The 21533-nt window shown below is 36.6% G+C and overlaps 1 protein-coding gene across 4 annotated transcripts in view; it reads left to right on the top strand.

The window, feature by feature from the left end:
• Positions 1–21533, top strand: part of TENM1 (teneurin transmembrane protein 1) — an 801117-nt gene that overhangs the window by 525190 nt on the left and 254394 nt on the right. For all 4 annotated transcript variants that reach the window (XM_059156967.1, XM_059156964.1, XM_059156965.1 and 1 more), the window contains exons 9-10: positions 18811–19010; positions 20273–20483. In XM_059156967.1, the coding sequence (XP_059012950.1) occupies positions 18811–19010; positions 20273–20483 (411 nt within the window). The remainder of the gene's footprint in view (positions 1–18810; positions 19011–20272; positions 20484–21533) is intronic.

Raw genomic sequence — 21533 nt, 5'->3', positions numbered from 1 at the left:
CCACAAATGATGGCCTTCTTGAGATTTATGTTTTCTCTTTTTAAAGTTTGATCTCTCTTTGCTTAGCAAGTTAACATCTACTATTTCATAATCATCATTACCCTCATTGTCAAAGATGGATAAATAGAATGACACTGTAAAAAGAATAACAAATTCTACTGGAATTGTTTCCCCATTAACAGTAGTTATATATATCTGCTTCTCCTTAGGAGACTAAAGAATTTTCTCACCATGTAGTTTTCCAAATGAAAGAAAACAGAATATTTGATTATAGACATTTAGCATGCTAATGTTTTATTTTTGAAATGTACTTGAATAATTTGAATTTAATTTCAAAAAGAAGACATAAGTCACAATCACATATTGGAATCTGCCAGAAAAGCCAGCTGTCAGTTGTTCAATAAACATTTATAGAATTGAAAACATTATACTAAAACAGCCCCTACTACCTTAGAAGTTTATAAACTAGTCATAACTCTTTCTCTTTAATGCACATTATGTAACAACTACTTTAAACAGAGCAAGGGACAGAAAAAAGTAAAAGGCTTACTCCCAGACCTAAGTCACATACATCCATAAATTGAACTAAATATAATTACAATGTAATTTAGCAACTAATATGGAATGTTAAAATCTGAAACATTATCAAATCCAAAGTCTTTGTTTAAAGATGAAGAAACTGAGGTCCAAAAGGGTCAAGAACCAGAGAGAAATCTGAACCAGAACAGAGGACATTTGATTGTAACTCTTCTGTTTTCTCATCTGTTATTGAAATAATGTAACACAGACTAAAAATATAAATGGCTAAAGAGGTTTTCTAAGGAAGTGTCAAAGGCAAAAACTGAATAGGTAGGGAAATTAATTTTATTCAGGCTATTGCAATAGGGAAAGCATTCCAGATCTGGAAGATCAGAGTGTCTGAGCAAAGTGGATTTTGCCTTAGACTTTTCTAGGACTACTGGATAAGGAACATGTGGGATGATTTACAGCTGGGGTTGTCTTGTGCTCAGAAGTCTCAGTCAGTCAACTGACCAGGAAATGTTTCTGTCCGCATCTAGCTAGTTGAAGGAGAACAAATAGTTCTGATCTCAGCTAATTATTTATGAGGCAAAGAATAGGCAATTGGAGGGTCTGTATCTGGTCTTTCAACAGGCTCCAGCAAAAGGGGAAAGGTCCTTCTTTGCCGTTGTTACAGGTCAACATAGGAGTCTTCTGCAGTTCTTATGGGATCCATGACAAAGGGTAGACAGAGAGCCATATCTAATAAGTCATAGGGGAAAGAGCTTTTAGTAAGGTTGTTTTTGGTTTTTGGTTGTTGTCCTAAAACATAAAAGAGTGAGAAGATTTCGGAAGACAAAAAGTTGGGAAGATTTCTTACCCAGCAGTTTTCCAGGAGCATAGGGCTCAGGTGAAGTCCAACATTGTCATCCATCATCTGAATAAGGAAGAAGTTTATCGGGTAGTGGACAGTACTAAATTCTTGTAGGTTAGATGCCAAAATAGAGCATGGGAACAAAAAGTGGATGGGGAGACAGAGCTAAAGGATACTCAAGTCCACCTTTATCTCCTTTATAATTTTTGCAAAAGTCTGTCCTTGGGGGAAAGTGGCATTTCTCTTAAATTCATTCTACAAGATCTATCTCCACAAAGTTGAAGGGGGAAGAAAAGGTACTTTCTAGTTCAATGTCTGCTGAATATATGACCATAGAAACAACATAGAGCTGATTGACATGACACAGCGTACAGCCTGTCTTGAAGATGCGTTAGCCTAGACCAAGTGATGACTAGAGCTCTTCACCTCTCTGGGCTCAGGTTTCTTATCTGAAAAAGGAGGGCGTTGGCTTTGTCCGGGTTGAAAAATAATTTTCCCTCTAACCTTCTAGTTTCTAGGCTGAGGCACCCACCCACCCCTGCTGTAATAATAATAATAATAATAATAATAAAACAGATTAACAGGAAGGAGAAAAACAGTTTAATAACATGTTTATGCCCTGCATATGCAGGAAAGACCCAGGAAAACAGAGTAACTCCTGGAATGGCCCAGGCCGCCACCTTACATACTATCTCTAGCTAAAGACAAAAGCTGTCAGGGGCGGGGAGGGAAGCCAGTTACATGAGGCTGTCAGACAAAGCACAGGGAGCTGGAGTATGGCTGCTAGACAGAGTGAAGTCCTCTTTTCCACTGATGAGTTTCTAGAGATTTAGGCACATCTTCTTCCTGGTACAGAGAGGGATCCCCCTTACACATGTCAATTTCCCTTATAAATGTAAATGTCCCCTTACCAAAGGACCTTCTACATGGTTTTTCTGTCTGCCATTTCTTCAAGATGATCCTTACATCAAAGAATCATATTGTGGGGTGCCAATTCTGCTCTCCTTCAGCTTTGAAACTTTTAAGGAGTGGAGGAGGGATAGTAGGCAGGGAAACACATTCTGCAAATTATACCTTACCTGCAAAGCACAAATTTAAAAAAAAAAAAAAAAAAACCAGATAAAAGCCACATCTCTCCAGATAAAATGGGAGGGGGGCTCAGATTCCTGCCACAATTCCCCCTGCGTTCCCCTTTCTCCTTTCTTTGCTCTCCATTCTCCTCCCAGTTGCTAATGCTTTGACAAACAAGGGGTGATGCTCTGTGGGACTCGCTTATCCCTAAGGTCCCCTCCAGCTGTGTACATTAGGAGTCAGTGAATTCGAATTTTGCAGTTAGGGAAGAACAATTAGCCCTTCCAAATAAAAGTGGACCTATTTTTGCAAAAGGCATGTATAACTCCTGGAAAAATGGTTGAAATGTGTGTCTGTAAAATGTGCCAACCACTTTGCCATTTAAATTTACTTGCCGAGAATTCTGTTGTAATTCAAATAATTAATTCCCAGTTTTCTGCCTTATAAGTTTGGATTTCTGACATGTATGTAACAATAACAGTCTGCACTTAGAGAACATTTACAATTTCAAAATACTTTAATGTGTTTCATCCACATAACAGTTTTATGCTGTAGCAGCTATTGTTACCCTTGTTTTACACTTGAGAAAGGAAAACACAAGAAGGTTAAGAGACTTGGCTTGCATAATAGATACAACTACAGGCACAGCTGAAAAGAGGATCTAGTCTTTTAATGTTAGCTCAAGACCCTTCTTTGAGCCTCTTCTTTTAAAATTTCTTTTCTCAAGGCCAGTTGCTTAAGTAACAGCTGTCTTGATTAAAAATCTGCATGTATGTGGCGAAATGTGTATCTTTTCTGTAAGAGTTCTTAGACCTGGATTCAGCAAGACTCCCCTCCTCCTGAAAGCAGAACACATACCCCTTTGGGATTCAAAGTTAACAACCCAAATGTACCTTTCATGACCTCCTTTCATTGTAGACCTAGCTGGAGAGGGGTGTGTGTGTGTGTGTTGATTGTTTTTGCTTTTGTTTTGTTTTGTTGCTTTGTTGTGGTGGTGTTTTGTTGAGTTTTACCTGTGGCATATTTATATTGGAGGCAATTTATTCAATGACAGTTGTGGACCTTAAATAAAAAGTTGAATTTCAGATTTACTTGTAGTTTCACTGACATTTATTTCACAGACCCAGCCAGTAGGTAAAGATTCATTTTGTGGTACAAAAGTAAAGAACTGCACCAACCCCACCCAGGTAATCACTGTGCGTTCGGATGGAACACAGTCCTGCAGTATAATTCTGTGGTTCTTCAATATTGGTTCATAGGACATGTGGATATTAAAATGCACTCAGCTGCCCTTTGAGTCAACCCATAGTTTTGATATCTTTTACTTAAAGGATATTAGAGCCCAGGACATTGTGGTAGAATTGGGAATAATTCATATAAGTACAACAAACCACATGAATAAAATAGTAGTAATGCACTAACAAAGACAACAATGTTGGGAGCGTAACATTATTATTTTTAAAGATTGATGGCAAATTACAGCAAATGTTTCCTATAATGCTATATAGATGTTTCTCTAATACAAGGTTTCAGGGGGTCCAGCTAGAGTGCTGCAGCTTGTTTTCAACTATATTAAATCACTTTATCAATATACTTCAGTTTTAACAAAAGCTTTTCTAAAGCATACTGGAAACCTGACTTCTAAAACAGATTGATGGAAAGGGTTCACTAGGCTAAAAGGCAAACTTATTTACGGTATAAAAAATTCATGTTAAATGTTCTTGGTCATATATGTTTAATGTTTCCTTTTAATCCTTACTTGACTTTGTTTGTTTGTTTGTTTAACTAATAGACACCTTTCCTGTAGAATGTATCTCCTTCGTGGTCCCTCTAGCCTAACAGCATACATCTGACAGGGGCGCTGCTGGTATGCTGTGGAATGGCATAGGGATCCTCCTGGAATAGTCCTTCAAAAGCTAGGGGATCTGCCCAGAACATCTTTATACCATCACAGTTTTTTGAGAGAAACAGTGCATTGTAGAAATTTACCAGCCGTGTGTGTTCCTAATTCTGTTGAGTATCTGTTTATATCTTACGGATATATTATTTTTGGAGGAAGTTCAAACTTCTACTAGCTTTTGAATGAAGTCAAAGGTAATTCTCATATGTAAAATTTGCTTTTGAAAACAAAATCTTAGAGTTTCAGGGTTGAACGCACAAGTCTGCATTTCCCTTTGCGTAACTTCGGCAATCCCGTAGATAATAATCACATATCCTTTCTTGGCCTCCACCTTTCTAATACCATGAGCCCTTGGTTTTACTTCTGAACTCTCCTTGTAACTGTATTTCCCTCGGTCGTTTTACTTGCCTTTTCCTATGTCCATTATATATCCTACCGAAGGTATGAGAACTGCACACAGATACCATAGTCCCATTGCCAGTGGCTCAGAAAGTGGGAAGAATAAAAGCAAAAAGTTAGATTGTAGGAGAAATGATTCTTCACCTCCCCAACCTCCAATATCAAGGGAAGAAAAATGAAATGTTACTGTTTACAAGCATACAAGTTCATGATTTTTAGTGCTATGTGAGTCAAGATGCTATTTTAACTGTACCAAGTACTATGGAATGTTCACGAATGAAGCAGAAGACATAGCTTTTGCCCTTGAGAAAATCCTATTCAGCAGGAAAGCTGGAGGAAGCACGAATACATGCACACACAATGCAAAATAACATGCAACCAACTGGTGTACAGAAATAGAAATAAGATGGTTAGGTGATTAAGAGGCTTAAAAGACAAAAGATGAAAAGATGATTGTTTATTATAGAAGTAGTTTGAGCTGGGCCTTGAGAAACCAGAAAAATCAATCCAAGTTGACCTTAAAGAGCGCATATTTAGGAGAATGGACTAATAGAGTAGTGGGGGGAAATGCAGATGGTAATAGCCTGTGGTAAATGGATAATGAAGCAGTAGAGGCAGCAGATGGAGACAGCTTGGCAAAGAAAGGAAGGAGATAAATAGTATGATAGCTAGATGAAGGGGCAGTTGGGTCATTTTAGTTGTTGTTTTTTTGTTTTGTTTTGTTTTGTCTTAAGAAAGACTTGTGCTTGTTTGAAGACAAAGAATAAGAAACCAGTAAAGAGGTAGACATTGAGAATGCCAGTAAGAAAAGAGAGAGTGAAGGGTCCGAAGTCTGGACAGAAGAGAAGGAAGGAGCCTCAGAGAGAAACTGGGACACGGAATTTTATGGCACACTGAGTATGAGAGAGGCATATTGATGTTGTGAAAATGAGAGGTAGGAGTTCCAAAAGAGGACCCATAGATGTTTGTGTCTTGTTCCATAGATGCTACTATCTTTCCGAATTTCATATTACTGTTGTTGTCATCATTATTTTAAGATTTTATTTATTTATTTGAGACAGAGAGTGTGAAAGAGAGAGCATGAGTCGGGGGAGCAGCAGAGGGAGAGGGAGAAGCAGACTCCCTGCTGAGCAGGGAACCCAACACGGGCTTGATTCTAGGACCCTGAGATCATGACCTGAGCTGAAGGCAGACACTTCACTGACTCAGCCACCCAGGCGCCCCAGTACTGTTGTTACTATGTGTTATGAGTTTTAATTGGGAGATGTTTTAATTTGATATTATTGAATATTTTCCGAGTTCCTTAAAGATGGAAGTTAAAAGCGATAGCAAATACGACAACCCCTGAAAACTGGTGCCTCCCTGGCTGCTTCTTTTTCCCAGGGCCTGGCACAAGAAGTTGTACAATCCCCTTATTACTCTCAACTATGGGATAGGTGGGTCTTAATATAATCGCCTTTATGAAATGCCCGGAAGGTAGATGTCAAGATTTTAGACAGCCATGACTGCCCTGTCCTTTGTGGATTTACATTCTAAGATACAAAAGGGGGTGCTGTATAAATTGAGCCGTAACTAGCCCAGTGTTAGTCTGACATTGTTTAAAAATACAGAAAATGGGCATCCTTGCTGTGTGCTATCAATGACATATTCCAAAATACTGGGCAGGAGACAATTCATCAGATATCAGGTATCAGATAACCATCTAAAACCACTTGGAAACACATCAGAACTCTTGGACAGGTCATGATAGTTTGTGTGTATATGTGTCTGCAGGCTCTACATACCAATTTAGAACTTAGAACCATATCTTTTGGAACAACTTTAATGAGCTATATTTTACATACTATATAATTCCCAATTTAATGTATACAACTGAGGGGCGCCTGGGTGGCTCAGGGGGTTAAGCCTCTGCCTTCGGCTCAAGTCATGGTCCTGGCATTGAGCCCCACATCAGGCTCTCTGCTCAGCAGGGAGCCTGCTTCCCCCCTCACTCTGCCTGCCTCTCTGCCTACTTGTGATCTCTCTGTCAAATAACTAAATAAAGTATTTAAAAAATAATAAAATATACAATTCAGCAATTCTTAGCATATTCAGAGTTGTATAACCATCATGGCTATTTAATTCTAGAATATTTTCATCACACTGAAAAGAAACCTCATAGGCATTGGTAGTTACCCGATATCCCCACTTCTCCCCAGCCCCTGGCAACCACTAATATATTTCCTGTCTTTATAGATTTACCTACATGTACATTTTATATAAATGGAATCATATAATGTGTATTCTTTTGTGTCTGGCTTTTTTTCAGTTAACTTAATGTTTTCAAAGTTTGTCCATGTTGTGGCTTGTATTGATACTTCATTCCTTTTTATGGTTGAATAATATTCCACTGTGTGAGTATACCATATTTTGTTTATCTAGTCATCAACTAATGGACCTTTTGTGGTTTTTCACTTTTTTTGCTATTATAAATAATGCTGCTATAAGCATTCATGTACAAGTTTTTGTTAGAACACTTGTTTTCAGTTTTTTAAGAGGCCAAAGTTAAAAGGGTGCCAATTTCTCCACATTCGTCAACACCTTTATTGTCTATCATTTTTATTTTAGCTATCTTAGTGGGTATGAAGTGGTATCTCATTGTGTTTTTAACTTGCATGTCCTTGATGGCTAATGAAGTTGAGCCTCTTTTCCTGTGCTTATTGGCCATTTGTATTTCCTCTTTGGAGAAATGTCTATTTGGATCCTTGGCCCATTTTTTAATTTGTTTATTTGGATTTTTACTGGTCAGTTTGTAAGTCTTCTTAATGTATTCTAGATACAAACCTCTTTTCTAATATATGACTTGCAAACATTTTATCCCATTCTCTAGGCAGTGTCTTCACTTTCTTGATTGTGTCTTCTGAGGCACAAAAATTTTTAATTTTGATGAAGTCAAATGTATCTATTTTTTCTTTCATATTATGTGCTTTTGATATCATATTTAAGAAACTACTGCCAGGGACGCCTGGGTGGCTCAGTGGGTTAAGCCGCTGCCTTCGGCTCAGGTCATGATCTCAGGGTCCTGGGATCGAGTCCCGTATCGGGTTCTCTGCTCAGCAGGGATCCTGCTTCCCTCTCTCTCTCTCTCCGCCTGCCTCTCCATCTACTTGTGATTTCTCTCTGTCAAATAAAAAAAATTAAAAAAAAAAAAAAAAAACTACTGCCAAACCCCAGGTCACAAAGAATTATGCCTGTAATTTCTGCCTCAGTATTTTACAGGTTTAGTTCTTAAATGTAGAAATTCGGTCCATTTTGAGTTAAATTTTATATATGGTGTTGAGGGAGTGGTCCAACTTCACTCTTGCTTATGGATATCCACTCGTCCATCACCACTGGTTGAAAGGCTATTCTTTCCCCCATTGAATTGCCTTGGTGCCTTTGTTGAAATTCGGCTGACCATAAATGTGATGTTTAATTTCTTGACTCTCAATTCTATTCTATTGATCTCTATGTCTATTGTGATACCAGTACCATTATATACGAAGTAGTCAATCACTCTGAATTTCTTTGGTGAAAACTTGAATGGATATAATGTAGTTTTGTAATAAATTTTGAAATCAGGAAGTGTTTTCCTTTTTTTTTTTTAATTTTTTATTTTTTTTTATTTTTTTTTAATTTTTTATTTTTTATAAACATATATTTTTATCCCCAGGGGTACAGGTCTGTGAATCACCAGGTTTACACACTTCACAGCACTCACTAAAGCAATTACCCTCCCCAATGTCCATAATCCCACCCCCTTCTCCCAAACCCCCTCCCCCCGGCAACCCTCAGTTTGTTTTGTGAGATTAAGAGTCACTTATGGTTTGTCTCCCTCCCAATCCCATCTTGTTTCATTTATTCTTCTTCTACCCACTTAAGCCTCCATGTTGCATCACCACTTTCCTCATATCAGGGAGATCATATGATAGTTGTCTTTCTCTGCTTGACTTATTTCGCTAAGCATGATACGCTCTAGTTCCATCCATGTTGTTGCAAATGGCAAGATTTCATTTCTTTTGATGGCTGCATAGTATTCCATTGTGTATATATACCACATCTTCTTGATCCATTCATCTGTTGATGGGCATCTAGGTTCTTTCCATAGTTTGGCTATTGTGGACATTGCTGCTATAAACATTCGGGTGCATGTGCCCCTTTGGATCACTACATTTGTATCTTTAGGGTAAATACCCAATAGTGCAATTGCTGGGTCATAGGGCAGTTCTATTTTCAACATTTTGAGGAATCTCCATGCTGTTTTCCAGAGTGGCTGCACCAGCTTGCATTCCCACCAACAGTGTAGGAGGGTTCCCCTTTCTCCGCATCCTCGCCAGCATCTGTCATTTCCTGACTTGTTGATTTTAGCCATTCTGACTGGTGTGAGGTGATATCTCATTGTGGTTTTGATTTGTATTTCCCTGATGCCGAGTGATATGGAGCACTTTTTCATGTGTCTGTTGGCCATCTGGATGTCTTCTTTGCAGAAATGTCTGTTCATGTCCTCTGCCCATTTCTTGATTGGATTATTTGTTCTTTGGGTGTTGAGTTTGCTAAGTTCTTTATAGATTCTGGACACTAGTCCTTTATCTGATATGTCGTTTGCAAATATCTTCTCCCATTCTGTCAGTTGTCTTTTGATTTTGTTAACTGTTTCCTTTGCTGTGCAAAAGCTTTTGATCTTGATGAAATCTCAGTAGTTCATTTTTTCCCTTGCTTCCCTTGCCTTTTGCGTTGTTCCTAGGAAGATGTTGCTGCGGCAGAGGTCGAAGAGGTTGCTGTCCGTGTTCTCCTCAAGGATTTTGATGGATTCCTTTCGTACATTGAGGTCCTTCATCCATTTTGAGTCTATTTTTGTGTGTGGTGTAAGGAAATGGTCCAATTTCATTTTTCTGCATGTGGCTGTCCAATTTTCCCAGCACCATTTATTGAAAAGGCTGTCTTTTTTCCATTGGACATTCTTTCCTGCTTTGTCGAAGATTAGTTGACTGTAGAGTTGAGGGTCTATTTCTGGGCTCTCTATTCTGTTCCATTGATCTATGTGTCTGTTTTTGTGCCAGTACCATGCTGTCTTGATGATGACAGCTTTGTAATAGAGCCTGAAGTCCGGAATTGTGATGCCACCAACGTTGGCTTTCTTTTTCAATATCCCTTTGGCTATTCGAGGTCTTTTTTGGTTCCATATAAATTTTAGCATTATTTGTTCCATTTCTTTGAAAAAGATGGATGGTACTTTGATAGGAATTGCATTAAATGTGTAGATTGCTTTAGGTAGCATAGACATTTTCACAATATTTATTCTTCCAATCCAGGAGCATGGAACATTTTTCCATTTCTTTGTGTCTTCCTCAATTTCTTTCATGAGTACTTTATAGTTTTCTGAGTATAGATTCTGTGTCTCTTTGGTTAGGTTTATTCCTAGGTATCTTATGGTTTTGGATGCAATTGTAAATGGGATTGACTCCTTAATATCTCTTTCTTCTGTCTTGCTGTTGGTGTAGAGAAATGCAACTGATTTCTGTGCATTGATTTTATATCCTGACACTTTACTGAATTCCTGTATAAGTTCTAGCAGTTTTGGAGTGGAGTCTTTTGGGTTTTCCACATATAGTATCATATCATCTGCGAAGAGTGACCTTTTTTTTTTTTTTTAAGAGTGCTTTAGTTGTTCTGGGTTCCTTGAATTTCCAGGTGAATTTTAGCACAGCTAGTGTATTTCTGGAAAATGGGAGTTAGAATTTTGATATGCATTGCATTGACTCTGTAGATCGGTTTAGGAAGTATTGCCATTTTAATAACAGTAAATCTTGTAACCCATGAATATGGATGTTTCCATTTATTTAGGCCTTCTTTAATTTCTTTCAGTGATGTTTTGTTTTTCTCAGTATACGAGTCTTGCAAATTTTTTTTGCATTTTTTTAAATTTACTTACTTTTTATTTATTTTCAGTATAACAGTATTCATTATTTTTGCACCACACCCAGTGCTCCATGCAATCCATGCCCTCTCTAATACCCACCACCTGGTTCCCCCAACCTCCCACCTCCCCACCCTTCAAAACCCTCAGATTGTTTTTCAGAGTCCATAGTCTCTCATGGTTCACCTCCCCTTCCAATTTCCCTCAACTCCCTTCTCCTCTCCATCCCCCTATGTCCTCCATGCTATTTGTTATGCTCCACAAATAAGTGAAACCGTATGATACTTGACTCTCTCTGCTTGACTTATTTTACTCAGCACAATCTCTTCCAGTCCCGTCCATGTTGCTACAAAAGTTGGGTATTCATCCTTTCTGATGAATACATGAGTCTTGCAACATTTTTTTAAAAAGATTTGTTTATTTATTTTAGACAGGGAGAGAAAGTGTGCAAGCCAGTGTAAGCTGGGGGTGGAGAGGGGCAGTGGGAGAAGGAAAGAATCTTCAGGCAGACTCTCCACTGAACATGGAGCCAAATGCGGGGCTCCATCCCAGGACCCCGATATCATGACCTGAGTTGAAACCAAAAGTTGGACACTCACCCAACTGAACCACTCAGGTGTCCCAACTTGAAGCTTTTTTTGTTAAATTTATCCCAAGTTTTTACATTCTTTTTGATGATATTGTAAGTGGAAATCATCTCTTTAATTTCCTTTTTTGTCTTTTCATTGCATGGTCCATATTTATTCATTAGCATTTGAAAATTTTTTCTTGCTAGTGGCAATATTATTTTCTTTTAAGGAGGTATTTTATACCATATTGACCATGACTCTGAGTAATTGATTAAATATGTAAAAATGTGATGATAAATTTGAGTTTTATATCCATTCAAGTTTTCACCAAAAAAATTCAGAGTGATTGACTACTTCGTATACCATTGGTAATAATCCACAGACTGAGATTCTACAAACAATTTGTGTTTCAGTGCATGAGATTGTATATCACATCAAGAGAGCCTGAAATTTGGAAACTAATGTTTGTGAATATTACTTAGTGGTCATTATAACACACCAGAAGAGCTGTGAAATTTTTAAAAAAAATTTAGCAAAGTGTAAATCCTTATGGCAGAACTTCAAGAAATACTTCTAAAAAGATAATTAAGTCTTTTAAACAACAATATGTTCAACAAACAGATATACAGGGTCAAAATGCAATTCAAAATTTGTCTTTTAATTAATGGTGAGATTTTAAACAATACCATTTCACTTCTGTCTGAGAAGATGTATGTAATACTAGATGAGGTATTGTATTGGCACATGAAGTCTTTCAGTGTCTGGACGTAATTGTTTACACTTACACACTCAGGTATGTCTCAAGTGTAATATTTGCTAATGGACTTTTCCACACAATCAGTGATCTATTATCAGTGTCAGGAAGGTAGGAGTATTTTATGTCTAAACATATTTTATTCACAGTTAATTCCCAAAGGTCTCCGTGTGATGTTTCAGTTCTTCTTCCCACTAAACCTGATACCAAAATGTCAAAGTAAATGATCAACATTACTAAATAAATTACCAAGATTACTATTTTATTAATTCATCCAAACAATATTTACCAAGTGCCTACCATGTACCAGGTTCATTCTTCCTTTTCTTTTTCCTGCATACTCCTCAGTTATAGAACCGATATAAAAAGCACGTGTAATATACAATCTGGAAAATCTGTCCCTGAAGAACTGAGAGTTGAATACATATTTTTCTTCAATAGTTTATGTAAAGAAAAGTATACAAGGCTACTTAGATGGGAAGGGTAGAATAGGTTTTCACTGTCCCCTTTTTATCTCTTTGCAGCTTTTAATCACAGGAATTAGGGGTTCATTTCACCTCTCCATTTTGTCCCAAGCACTGAAATTTTAAGTTTCATAATGATTTTCAAACTATGAACCGATTATTACGTTTGAAGGAACAAAAGGGAGGTGGTACTTGTGCCATGAGACACACACTAGGATTAATTCAGGTGAATGACCATACCAAAGGTATTTGTTGCTGTCTTCTGAGGATTTTGAACGTGCTATAGGGTGAGGTGAAGGGCAAATATGATCTTAAGGCATGTTTCTTTTTCATCGCTTTGGACAACATCCCCTTCAGTTAATTAAAGCCAGTATCTTGAAAATATATAAATAAATAAATAAATAAATAAATAGATACAAGCCAGTATCTTCTTAGCTTAGATACATTTTATGTATCTATCTATGTAACTTGCAAGTCCCTTAAAAGACTGCTAAGACTGCCGTTACGGACAATACCACAGCCTTTAACCTGGTCATTTTTACACGAGGACCTGATCTTTTTAACGACCGCATGTCAGTATCATCTACTCATGTTTCACTGAGTTTTGTGCAGGATCATTAAATCCGGTCTAGCTACATTAAATAGAAAAAAATAAATACATGTCTATGTCCAGCAGAGCGCTACTTACCCCTGTCTTATAAGGACAGTTTTGTTAATAATTATGTTCTTAGTATTCAGGTATGTGTCTGAGTCTAGAGATAATGAGGGCTTGGTTCCATTGCACACAGTGTCTGTCACCAATTCCGGACCTCTATATTTACCTGCCAGGTAGCTTGACCTTTTCGTTTTAAACTATGCAACTGTCAGTTAGCTTGCGATCCTTCCACACGGCCTATCTGCCATTGGTTTTTACCACTCAGCAGTTGGTGCCTGTGTTGCAAGCTATAAAGAGAGTGTTTAGCTCAAACTAAATTGGGGGATATTGGTGGGTATTGATATGAGCCGTGGCTCTTCCTCTTGCATTTCTGCAAGGGAGTGTTCTGCTACTGGAGAATATGGTCTTCCTGGGCCTTTCGATATGCTGTAGCAATCTAAGTGATTAAATGACATTAAAACGTTCATGTTACAGAATCCGGACCTTTGTGCTTGCTATACTTTAGCCCTGCTGCTAACACTTTGCAAATGAGGGATAGGGGACCATGTTAAGTTTGGCCAAAACTATTCCACTTCCTTATCCTGGCACAGAATGTCTTCCTGAAATCACATTCCATATCGTGGAATCCACATCCGTTTTCTCTGCATGCCATTTTCTTCTCTTTAGTTTTCCCCTTTGAGCTACATTAAGAAAAAAATGAAATAGTAAATTAACTAAGAACACTACATTGTAACCCGTAACAAAATTTGAGAGAAGACAAAATGGAGCAGGCTATTTAGCGATGTAGATTGCTAGCAGGGAGACGTCCCCCTTTCTGATACACTCGATGTTAAAGGTTAGAGGCTGAGAAATTTTCCATCTGCAAGCTGTGAGAATTTCTCTTTAGCACCAAATTGCGGCAACTCGCTTGCTATGCTATTTTTATTTAAATTATAGTCCACATGTTCATTCATGTTGTCATGTCTCTTCATCTATCTTGTTTTAATTGTGATGCAGGCTTTCAAAGGGTAAGACCATCTTTTAAAATCATTTTTATAAATGACTTAGTATATATGCTTCAGATATTTACTAATGCTAGTAACCAGGAAGCTCCAACAACACAACTTCACGAGTTTCTTTTGATTTAGTGAATAACATTTAAGTAGCCTCATTATGCAGTATATGATGCTATAAAGTGCAGAAGGAAGACATGGTGTAGCATTTGGTAAGGCTCGTATATAAAGGTTAATGTCCATCAGCCAGTTTTGCCCTGATTTTTTAAAATGACAGTGTCTGCATTCATTAAAGGCTATTTATAGTACTTTTAAAATAGTGTTTGTTGAACATAATTTTAAATTATCTTATGTTCATAATAGTGTTTGAACAACCAAATGATGCATTTTAAGAAGTGATAAGAGTCGCTGATTGAGGACAGCGATTGAGCAAACTGAACATTAGGTCAAAAACGGAAGTATCCACATAAACACAGTCTGTTACTTGTCTGCTCTTTGAAGACATCTGTCAGCTCCAGGACCTTAGGAGTTAAATGCATAATCAATCCTTTGGGGACAAGACCATTCTGTCTAACATAGGAAAAAGTAACTTTCAGTGAAAAATAAGGTCCTCGGTTGGTCATTTATCATCTCAAAGGGCATATTTTATTATAAATGTCAATTCCACAAAATTATGTGTCCTGTAATACATAATTATGTTCAAAATTGCATTTGAAATCTATTATTAACAGTTAACAGTGAACATTCTTAAAATAGTTATTACTCTTGGCCTTAACACAAAAAGCAATAATGGAGGCATTTTAGGGAGTTAAAAGCTAGAAGGCATTGGCCTCTGAATAAAGCCACTGCAGGTGTGTTTCTTAATGGGCTGTTAATTTTATAGCAAGTGAACACAAAGGACAGAGACCATGTGTGTTTTTAAACTGTGTTTGGTGTGGAGAAAGAGTTGATGGCTGAAAAATATAAAGGCAGTATGAAATGAGACCAAATTGGATTTTCCCTCTTGAAGTATGATCCTTGTGGCTTAAAACCAAGGCAAGCAAATTCTTGCCCCTCCTCTCTACCCCTTCCCTCCCTGCCACCACTTAACACAGAATTCCACAGAAACATATAATAAACTTGCACATCAAAAATAATTAGAAAATATGGCGATAAATAATAAAGATCAGCTTGTCCAAACTCGACATCCTCTCACACTAATCATCTCCTTTTAGTTTTCTTGTTTTTGCCACTGGCATTGTCTGAGTCACCCCAACTCAACAACCATGGAGTCAGTTTGACTCTTCCTTAGCCTCCATACTTAGCATTCCAGTGTCCTAAGAACCTTGCTTCTCAGTGTGTAGCCTGTGGACCATGCAACATGGGCATTACTTGGGAACTTGTGAGAAATATCCAACCTCAGACCTACTGAATCATAATGTGCATATTAGCTAGATGTCCTTCCTTAAGCACATTCAAGTTTGTAAGTGCTGTGCTAGAATCTTCTTTTACATTGTCTTTTCTTCTTTTTTTTTCTTCCTAAGAAAATAACTTTTATTATTATAAATCAGTCTCTTTATATTTTAAATACTTTTTTTTGTAAAATATATGTCTTCAGATTTTACTTTTTAATCCGGAGTGATGACTTTACCTTTTAACATAAGCATTTAGCTCTTTGCTCTTTATTTTATTATAATTTATCTTCCATCTTCTTTATGTTTTCTGATTCATCCATCCAGTCTGTGCCTTCTCGTTCTTGCCTTAGTTTAGATATTTTTTTTATCTCAGTATTATTTTCTCTAGCATGAAAAATAGATTTTTAGTTTTTAGTATTTATGTTTGAAAGTACAATAAGATTTTTAAAATTTATAATAATCTGAAGTTCATTGATATTTGTATCATTCTATAGGATAACCCAGTTTTGGTTTTTTTTTTTTTCTGAGCTTGCTATATTATTTTTTCTTTGGTGTCTAGGTGAGGCTTATTTTTTTTTATTTTTTAATTTTTTTATTAACATATAATGTATTATTAGCTCCGAGAGTACAGGTCTGTGAATTGCCAGGTTTACACACTTCACAGCACTCACCAGAGCACATACCTTCCCCAATGTCCATAACCCAGCCACCCTCTCCTTACTCTCCTCCCCCCGGGCAACCCTCAGTTTGTTTTGTGAGATTAAGAGTCTCTTATGGTTTGTCTCCCTCCTGATCCCATCTCGTTTCATTTTTTTAGGATAACCCAGTTATCAGTAATATATGATTTTGTTATTTTATCAAGCAGAAATTAATAAGTATAATTGTATATATTTAAAGTATACAACATGCTGATTTCATAAACCTATACAATGTAGAAATGATTAAAAAGGTGAAGATAATTAACTTTTTAGGTGTGGTAAGAATGCTTAAGATCTACTCTCAAAAACATTCAAGTATATAATGCCATATTATTAACTATAGTCACCATGTTCTACGTTAGATTGTCTGAGCTCTGCTAGTAACTAAAAAGTCGTACCCTTTGACCTACATCACCCCATTTCCCCCTCCCTCCAATCCTGGCAGCCATTCTAATTTCTGTTTCTATGAAATTGACTTTTATTCTTTTATAGATTCCACACATAAGTGATATCATGCAGTATTTGTCTTTCTCTGTTTCGCTTGGTTTACTTAGCATAATGCGCTCCAGATTGATCCATGTTGTTGAAAATGGCAAGATTTCCTTTTTTTAAATTGAGTGGCTGAATAATATTTCATGTATATATACACAATGGAGTATTATATATATATGTATTGTATATTATGTGTATATATATGTATATAAATAATATACACATCACATGTTCTTTATCCACTCTTTCATCAAAGGATATTTAGGTTGTTTCCATATCTTGGCTGTTGTGAGTATTGTTGCAGTGAATGTGGGTGTGTAGATATCTGCTCAGGATTTTGATTGCAGTTCCTTTGGATATATACCCAGAAGTGAGATTGCTGGATCATATGGTAGTTTTATTTTTTGAGGACCTACCATACTGTTTTTCCAAAACAACTGTACCATTTTGCATAACCACCAACAGTGTATAAGGTTATAAAAGGTTCCCTTCCCTCCACATCCTTATCAACATTTGTTATTTCTTATCTTTTTGTTAATAACCAGCCTAACAGGATATGTGGTGTTATCTCATTATGGGTTTGATTCGCATTTCCCCTAATGATTAGTGATGTTGAGCACCTTTTCTTATACCTATGGGCCATCTGTACGTCTTTTCTAGAAAAAAGTCATTTGCCCATTTTATATTGGATTATTTGCTTTTTTGCTATTGAGTTGGATTATTTGCTTCTTTACTATTGAGTTGTATAAATTCTTTATATATTTTGGATATTCACCCCTTATCAGATACATGGTTTGCAAATAATTTTCTCCCATTTTGTAGGTTGCCTTTTCAATTTACTGATTGTTTCTTTTTTAGTGCAGAGCTCTCTAGTTTGATGTAGTCCCACTTGCTTATTCTATAGTTGCCTGGAATGGACTATCCCATGTAAACTGTTGAGCCCACCCTAAATTTAGATCTTCATGTCATTTCACCTGAATTATTGATCCATAATTCTCTATCATCCTTGTGTTTCCCGGCTCTAGATGATTCCACTTTCTGCCTCAAGATTAGTCTTTCTAATGTACCCAAATATTTCCCCTCTTCTTAAAAACCTTTAGTGGCTTTCCATCTTTACTCGATAAACCCTCAGGATTGGCATGCAAGGCCCTATGATGCCATCCTTTCCTTCCAGCCCTATCTCTAACTGTTCTTCTCCATAGACACATAGCCACCACTATAGCTTTACAAGTTTCTCTTCTCTTTGTTTTGGTGCAAGACGTTCCTTCCCAGTGGAACATTCTTCTCAATAGCTCTGTTGAAATCTTCTCCCTCCTTTAAGGCCCATCTTCAGCACTACTTCCCATAAATACCCTTTTCTCATTCATTCATTCATTCATTTGTTCATTGAATAAATATGTACAGAGCACATACTGTTTGCATACATTCCTCTAATTACTGGGGATAAAACAAGGAACAAAGAAGCCACAGCCTCATGGAGCTTATATTCTATTGGGAGAAAATGGGTAATAGACTAGTAAAACATATGGTATGTTAGGGGGTGATAAGCACTAAGAAGAAAAATAAAGGAAGATAAAAGGCATAGAGACAGCTAAGAATGAGGAGTATCCTCCAACCAAATACCCTTTACTCCTTTGAATACCCAGAGCACTGATCTTCCTTTACCACATAGTTATTATACACTTGTCCTATTTTCTCTCATATATTTAAAGCTCCTTGAAAGCAAGAACTGCATCTTGTTCATCATTGTATCTCCTGTTGCTACCCAGACCACCTCAGTAAATAGTAGTTAAAATGAATCAAATGATGGAAATAAATGCAATAGTAGTTCAAGATAAGGAAGAGACTGGTATAGTGGTTGGTTGGGGAGGGCTCCTTGGAAGATATTTTGGGTAAAGTCTTGAAATATGGGTAGGGGAGGGAGGAAAAAAGAGTTTAGTAAGTCATTTTCATATATTTGTGCTGAAAAACTAAAAACCATTAACTTATAAGTATAAGTTAATATATAATAAATATATAATTATATACATAATATATAATTATATAATATATAAAATAAATATTATATAAATATAAATTAATATTATATGCAATTTTCTTTACCTTTAAAACCAGTGTTTCAGAAGGGACGGGCGATAGACACTGGAGAAGTTGACATTGGTGCACAGGTCATGCAGACCATTCCACCCGGCTTATTCTGGCGTTTCCAGATTACTATCCACCATCCTATATATCTGAAATTCAATATTTCTTTAGCCAAGGACTCTCTGCTGGGAATTTATGGCAGAAGAAACATTCCACCTACACACACTCAGGTATTTGATGTTATAGGTATTTCTTGACCCTTTTTAGAGGGTGGTGGGATGATTAGTTCAGGGTTTGTGAGTCGCAAAGTGTGTGGGAGTCAAAGGTAAAGGCAGACAATGTTTGTAATTGGCAAATATCCAAAATAATCACACCCAAAGGAATGAAAAAGAATGATATTGAGAAATAAGCAATAGCATTTAGTGAGCAAATTCAGGAAAGAAAGTTTAAAAAAATACTCTTGAAATTTGAATTTTGTTTCCTGGAACAGGATGATCATGAGCTGTCCCTGCCCCCTCATCTTACTTAGCTTTTGGGCCCACACCCCCCCTTGGCTGGCTCCATATGGCCTTGACCCTTTGTCCCAAGAAGAATGCAAATCAATAAAGGAAATGAGTCCAAAGGGGAGGTTTTATCTTAGAGGTAGAAATTTTTTCTTGTTATTGTTAATAATAACTGAAATATGTAAAACCTCTATGGCTTACAAAGCTCTTCTATGGTTTACAAAGCTCTTCTATAAATGTTAGCCACTTGATTTCTCTCTTTTTTTCCTTATCTCTTCCTTGCATGAACCCATTTGGGGCCCTGCTTCATCTAAGAAGTAGCATAAGGAATCATAACCAAGAGGGGATTACTTTTTTTTTTTTCAACAGATATGACTTCAGTCCAAACCTTACCTTCTGGATGGGAATAGGCAGGGAATTAGAATGCCATTCAAATGTAACCCCCTTTTAAAAAATGCCCAAGGAAATGTGTGCCATGTGCTTGTCCACTGATTAGGGGAAAAAAGGAGGGAGTCTTTTGAATATTTAAATATGCTACCACAAAGGTAGTAAATTATGATGAATGTTCTCAAATTTTAGATTGTTTAGTTGTTTTAAAAACTATAAAATTCTTGAATTTGTAGAGAAGATCATGGTCACATTTTTTAGGGAAATGTGTGGTTTCGAATATCTTTTGTCTGATACTTCAGTAAAATACCAAGATTCTCTTGCCTAATACTAAATAAGATTCTTTTCTATTCCTTGGCTTACTTATTTTTAGACAATTATTTTGAATACTAATAAATACATAAACTGAAAGGTTTATGATATTTATAAATATAGTGGGTTTTTTTTTTCAGAACCAGGCTTGAGTATACTTAAGAAAGAATAACTCTTCTTTTGCATTCCTCAGAGAAGTATGAAGTAGAAATAGGGCAATTTAAGTTAATGTTTTTCATTAGTCTAGAAGTAAAAGTAGTGGCTTATATTTGTGTGTGTATTTGTTCCAGTTTGATTTTGTAAAACTGATGGATGGAAAACAACTGGTCAAGCAGGACTCCAAGGGCTCTGATGATACCCAGCACTCGCCTCGGAACCTGATCTTAACTTCACTGCAGGAGACCGGTTTCATAGAGTATATGGACCAAGGGCCTTGGTATCTGGCATTTTACAATGATGGAAAAAAGATGGAGCAGGTGTTTGTGTTAACCACAGCAATCGGTAAGCTGCCTTGACTATTATATTGAATTAACAGCATAGTTCTAGAAAGAGATGAGTGATTAAAGTAATATAGATGTTAAAAAAAAAATAAAGTAATATAGATGTTGTTTAAACTCACTGCTCATTTTACCTTAAAGTCCTTATTCAAGATAGGTCACTATGAGAAAGACTTTTATTATTGTTGTCATTAATGTTGTTTAAATGCTGATTACGATTTTTTAAATGCTCCATTATTTGCACCACTACTGTAGAATACTTGCCATGTACCTTTTTTTTATGTTTTCAATAGGAATAATTACCTGGATGATAATATTACCAGGGCTGCATCGATGAACAACTTCAATGAAATAGGGAGTAAGCAAGAAAATCTCTGTTAACTCAAGAGCTATTGGAAAAGAAAAGGCAATAAAAGGTTTTTGAAGTGGAAAAACTAGCATCAGTCTAGTTCTTCTTTAGAACAGCTGGTTCTAGAACGACGATGCCTTCAAAACACAACCTAAGGGTATTTAGAGAAGAGTCTCAGGGATAATAACAGGTCACTCAACGTCCTTTCTTTTAGACTTTTTGAGCCCTGAGGGGAAACATCACACAGTATTTTATTGTGTGATATTTCCTAAAACACATGTCTTTAAAAAGAAGGGAAAATATTTTACAGCTGTCAGTTTCCTATACAACTCTCACCACTTTATCCTTTAGTTAACCTGTTCAACCATATGTTTAGGAAGATGTGTTGACTGTTAATAGATATACCATCTGCTCTTTATAACAATTACATTCTATTTTTACTTGATGCTGAAGACCTTGAGTCAGTAGAAAATGGTATTCTAGCCATAAGATTATCAAAAACTCTCCTCTAAAGTAATCAGAAAGGCTATAAAAATCCACTGATGATTTTTCCCCTAGAGAAAAACTCCACTGATTTCGCATCTTCAAAAGACAACGTATTTGTTAAAATAGAAAAAAATATTTTAAGTCATGACACTATTTTGCAATGCTCACAGAATTAATGGAGCAAATTTAATAGATACACCTTTCGTGGTATTTTTCTGT

Source organism: Mustela lutreola, chromosome X (assembly GCF_030435805.1).
Source record: "Mustela lutreola isolate mMusLut2 chromosome X, mMusLut2.pri, whole genome shotgun sequence".
NCBI classification, from domain to species: Eukaryota; Metazoa; Chordata; class Mammalia; order Carnivora; family Mustelidae; genus Mustela; species Mustela lutreola.
The sequence above is the reverse complement of the archived record's forward strand: the minus strand, read 5'-3'. Positions and strand labels throughout refer to the sequence as shown.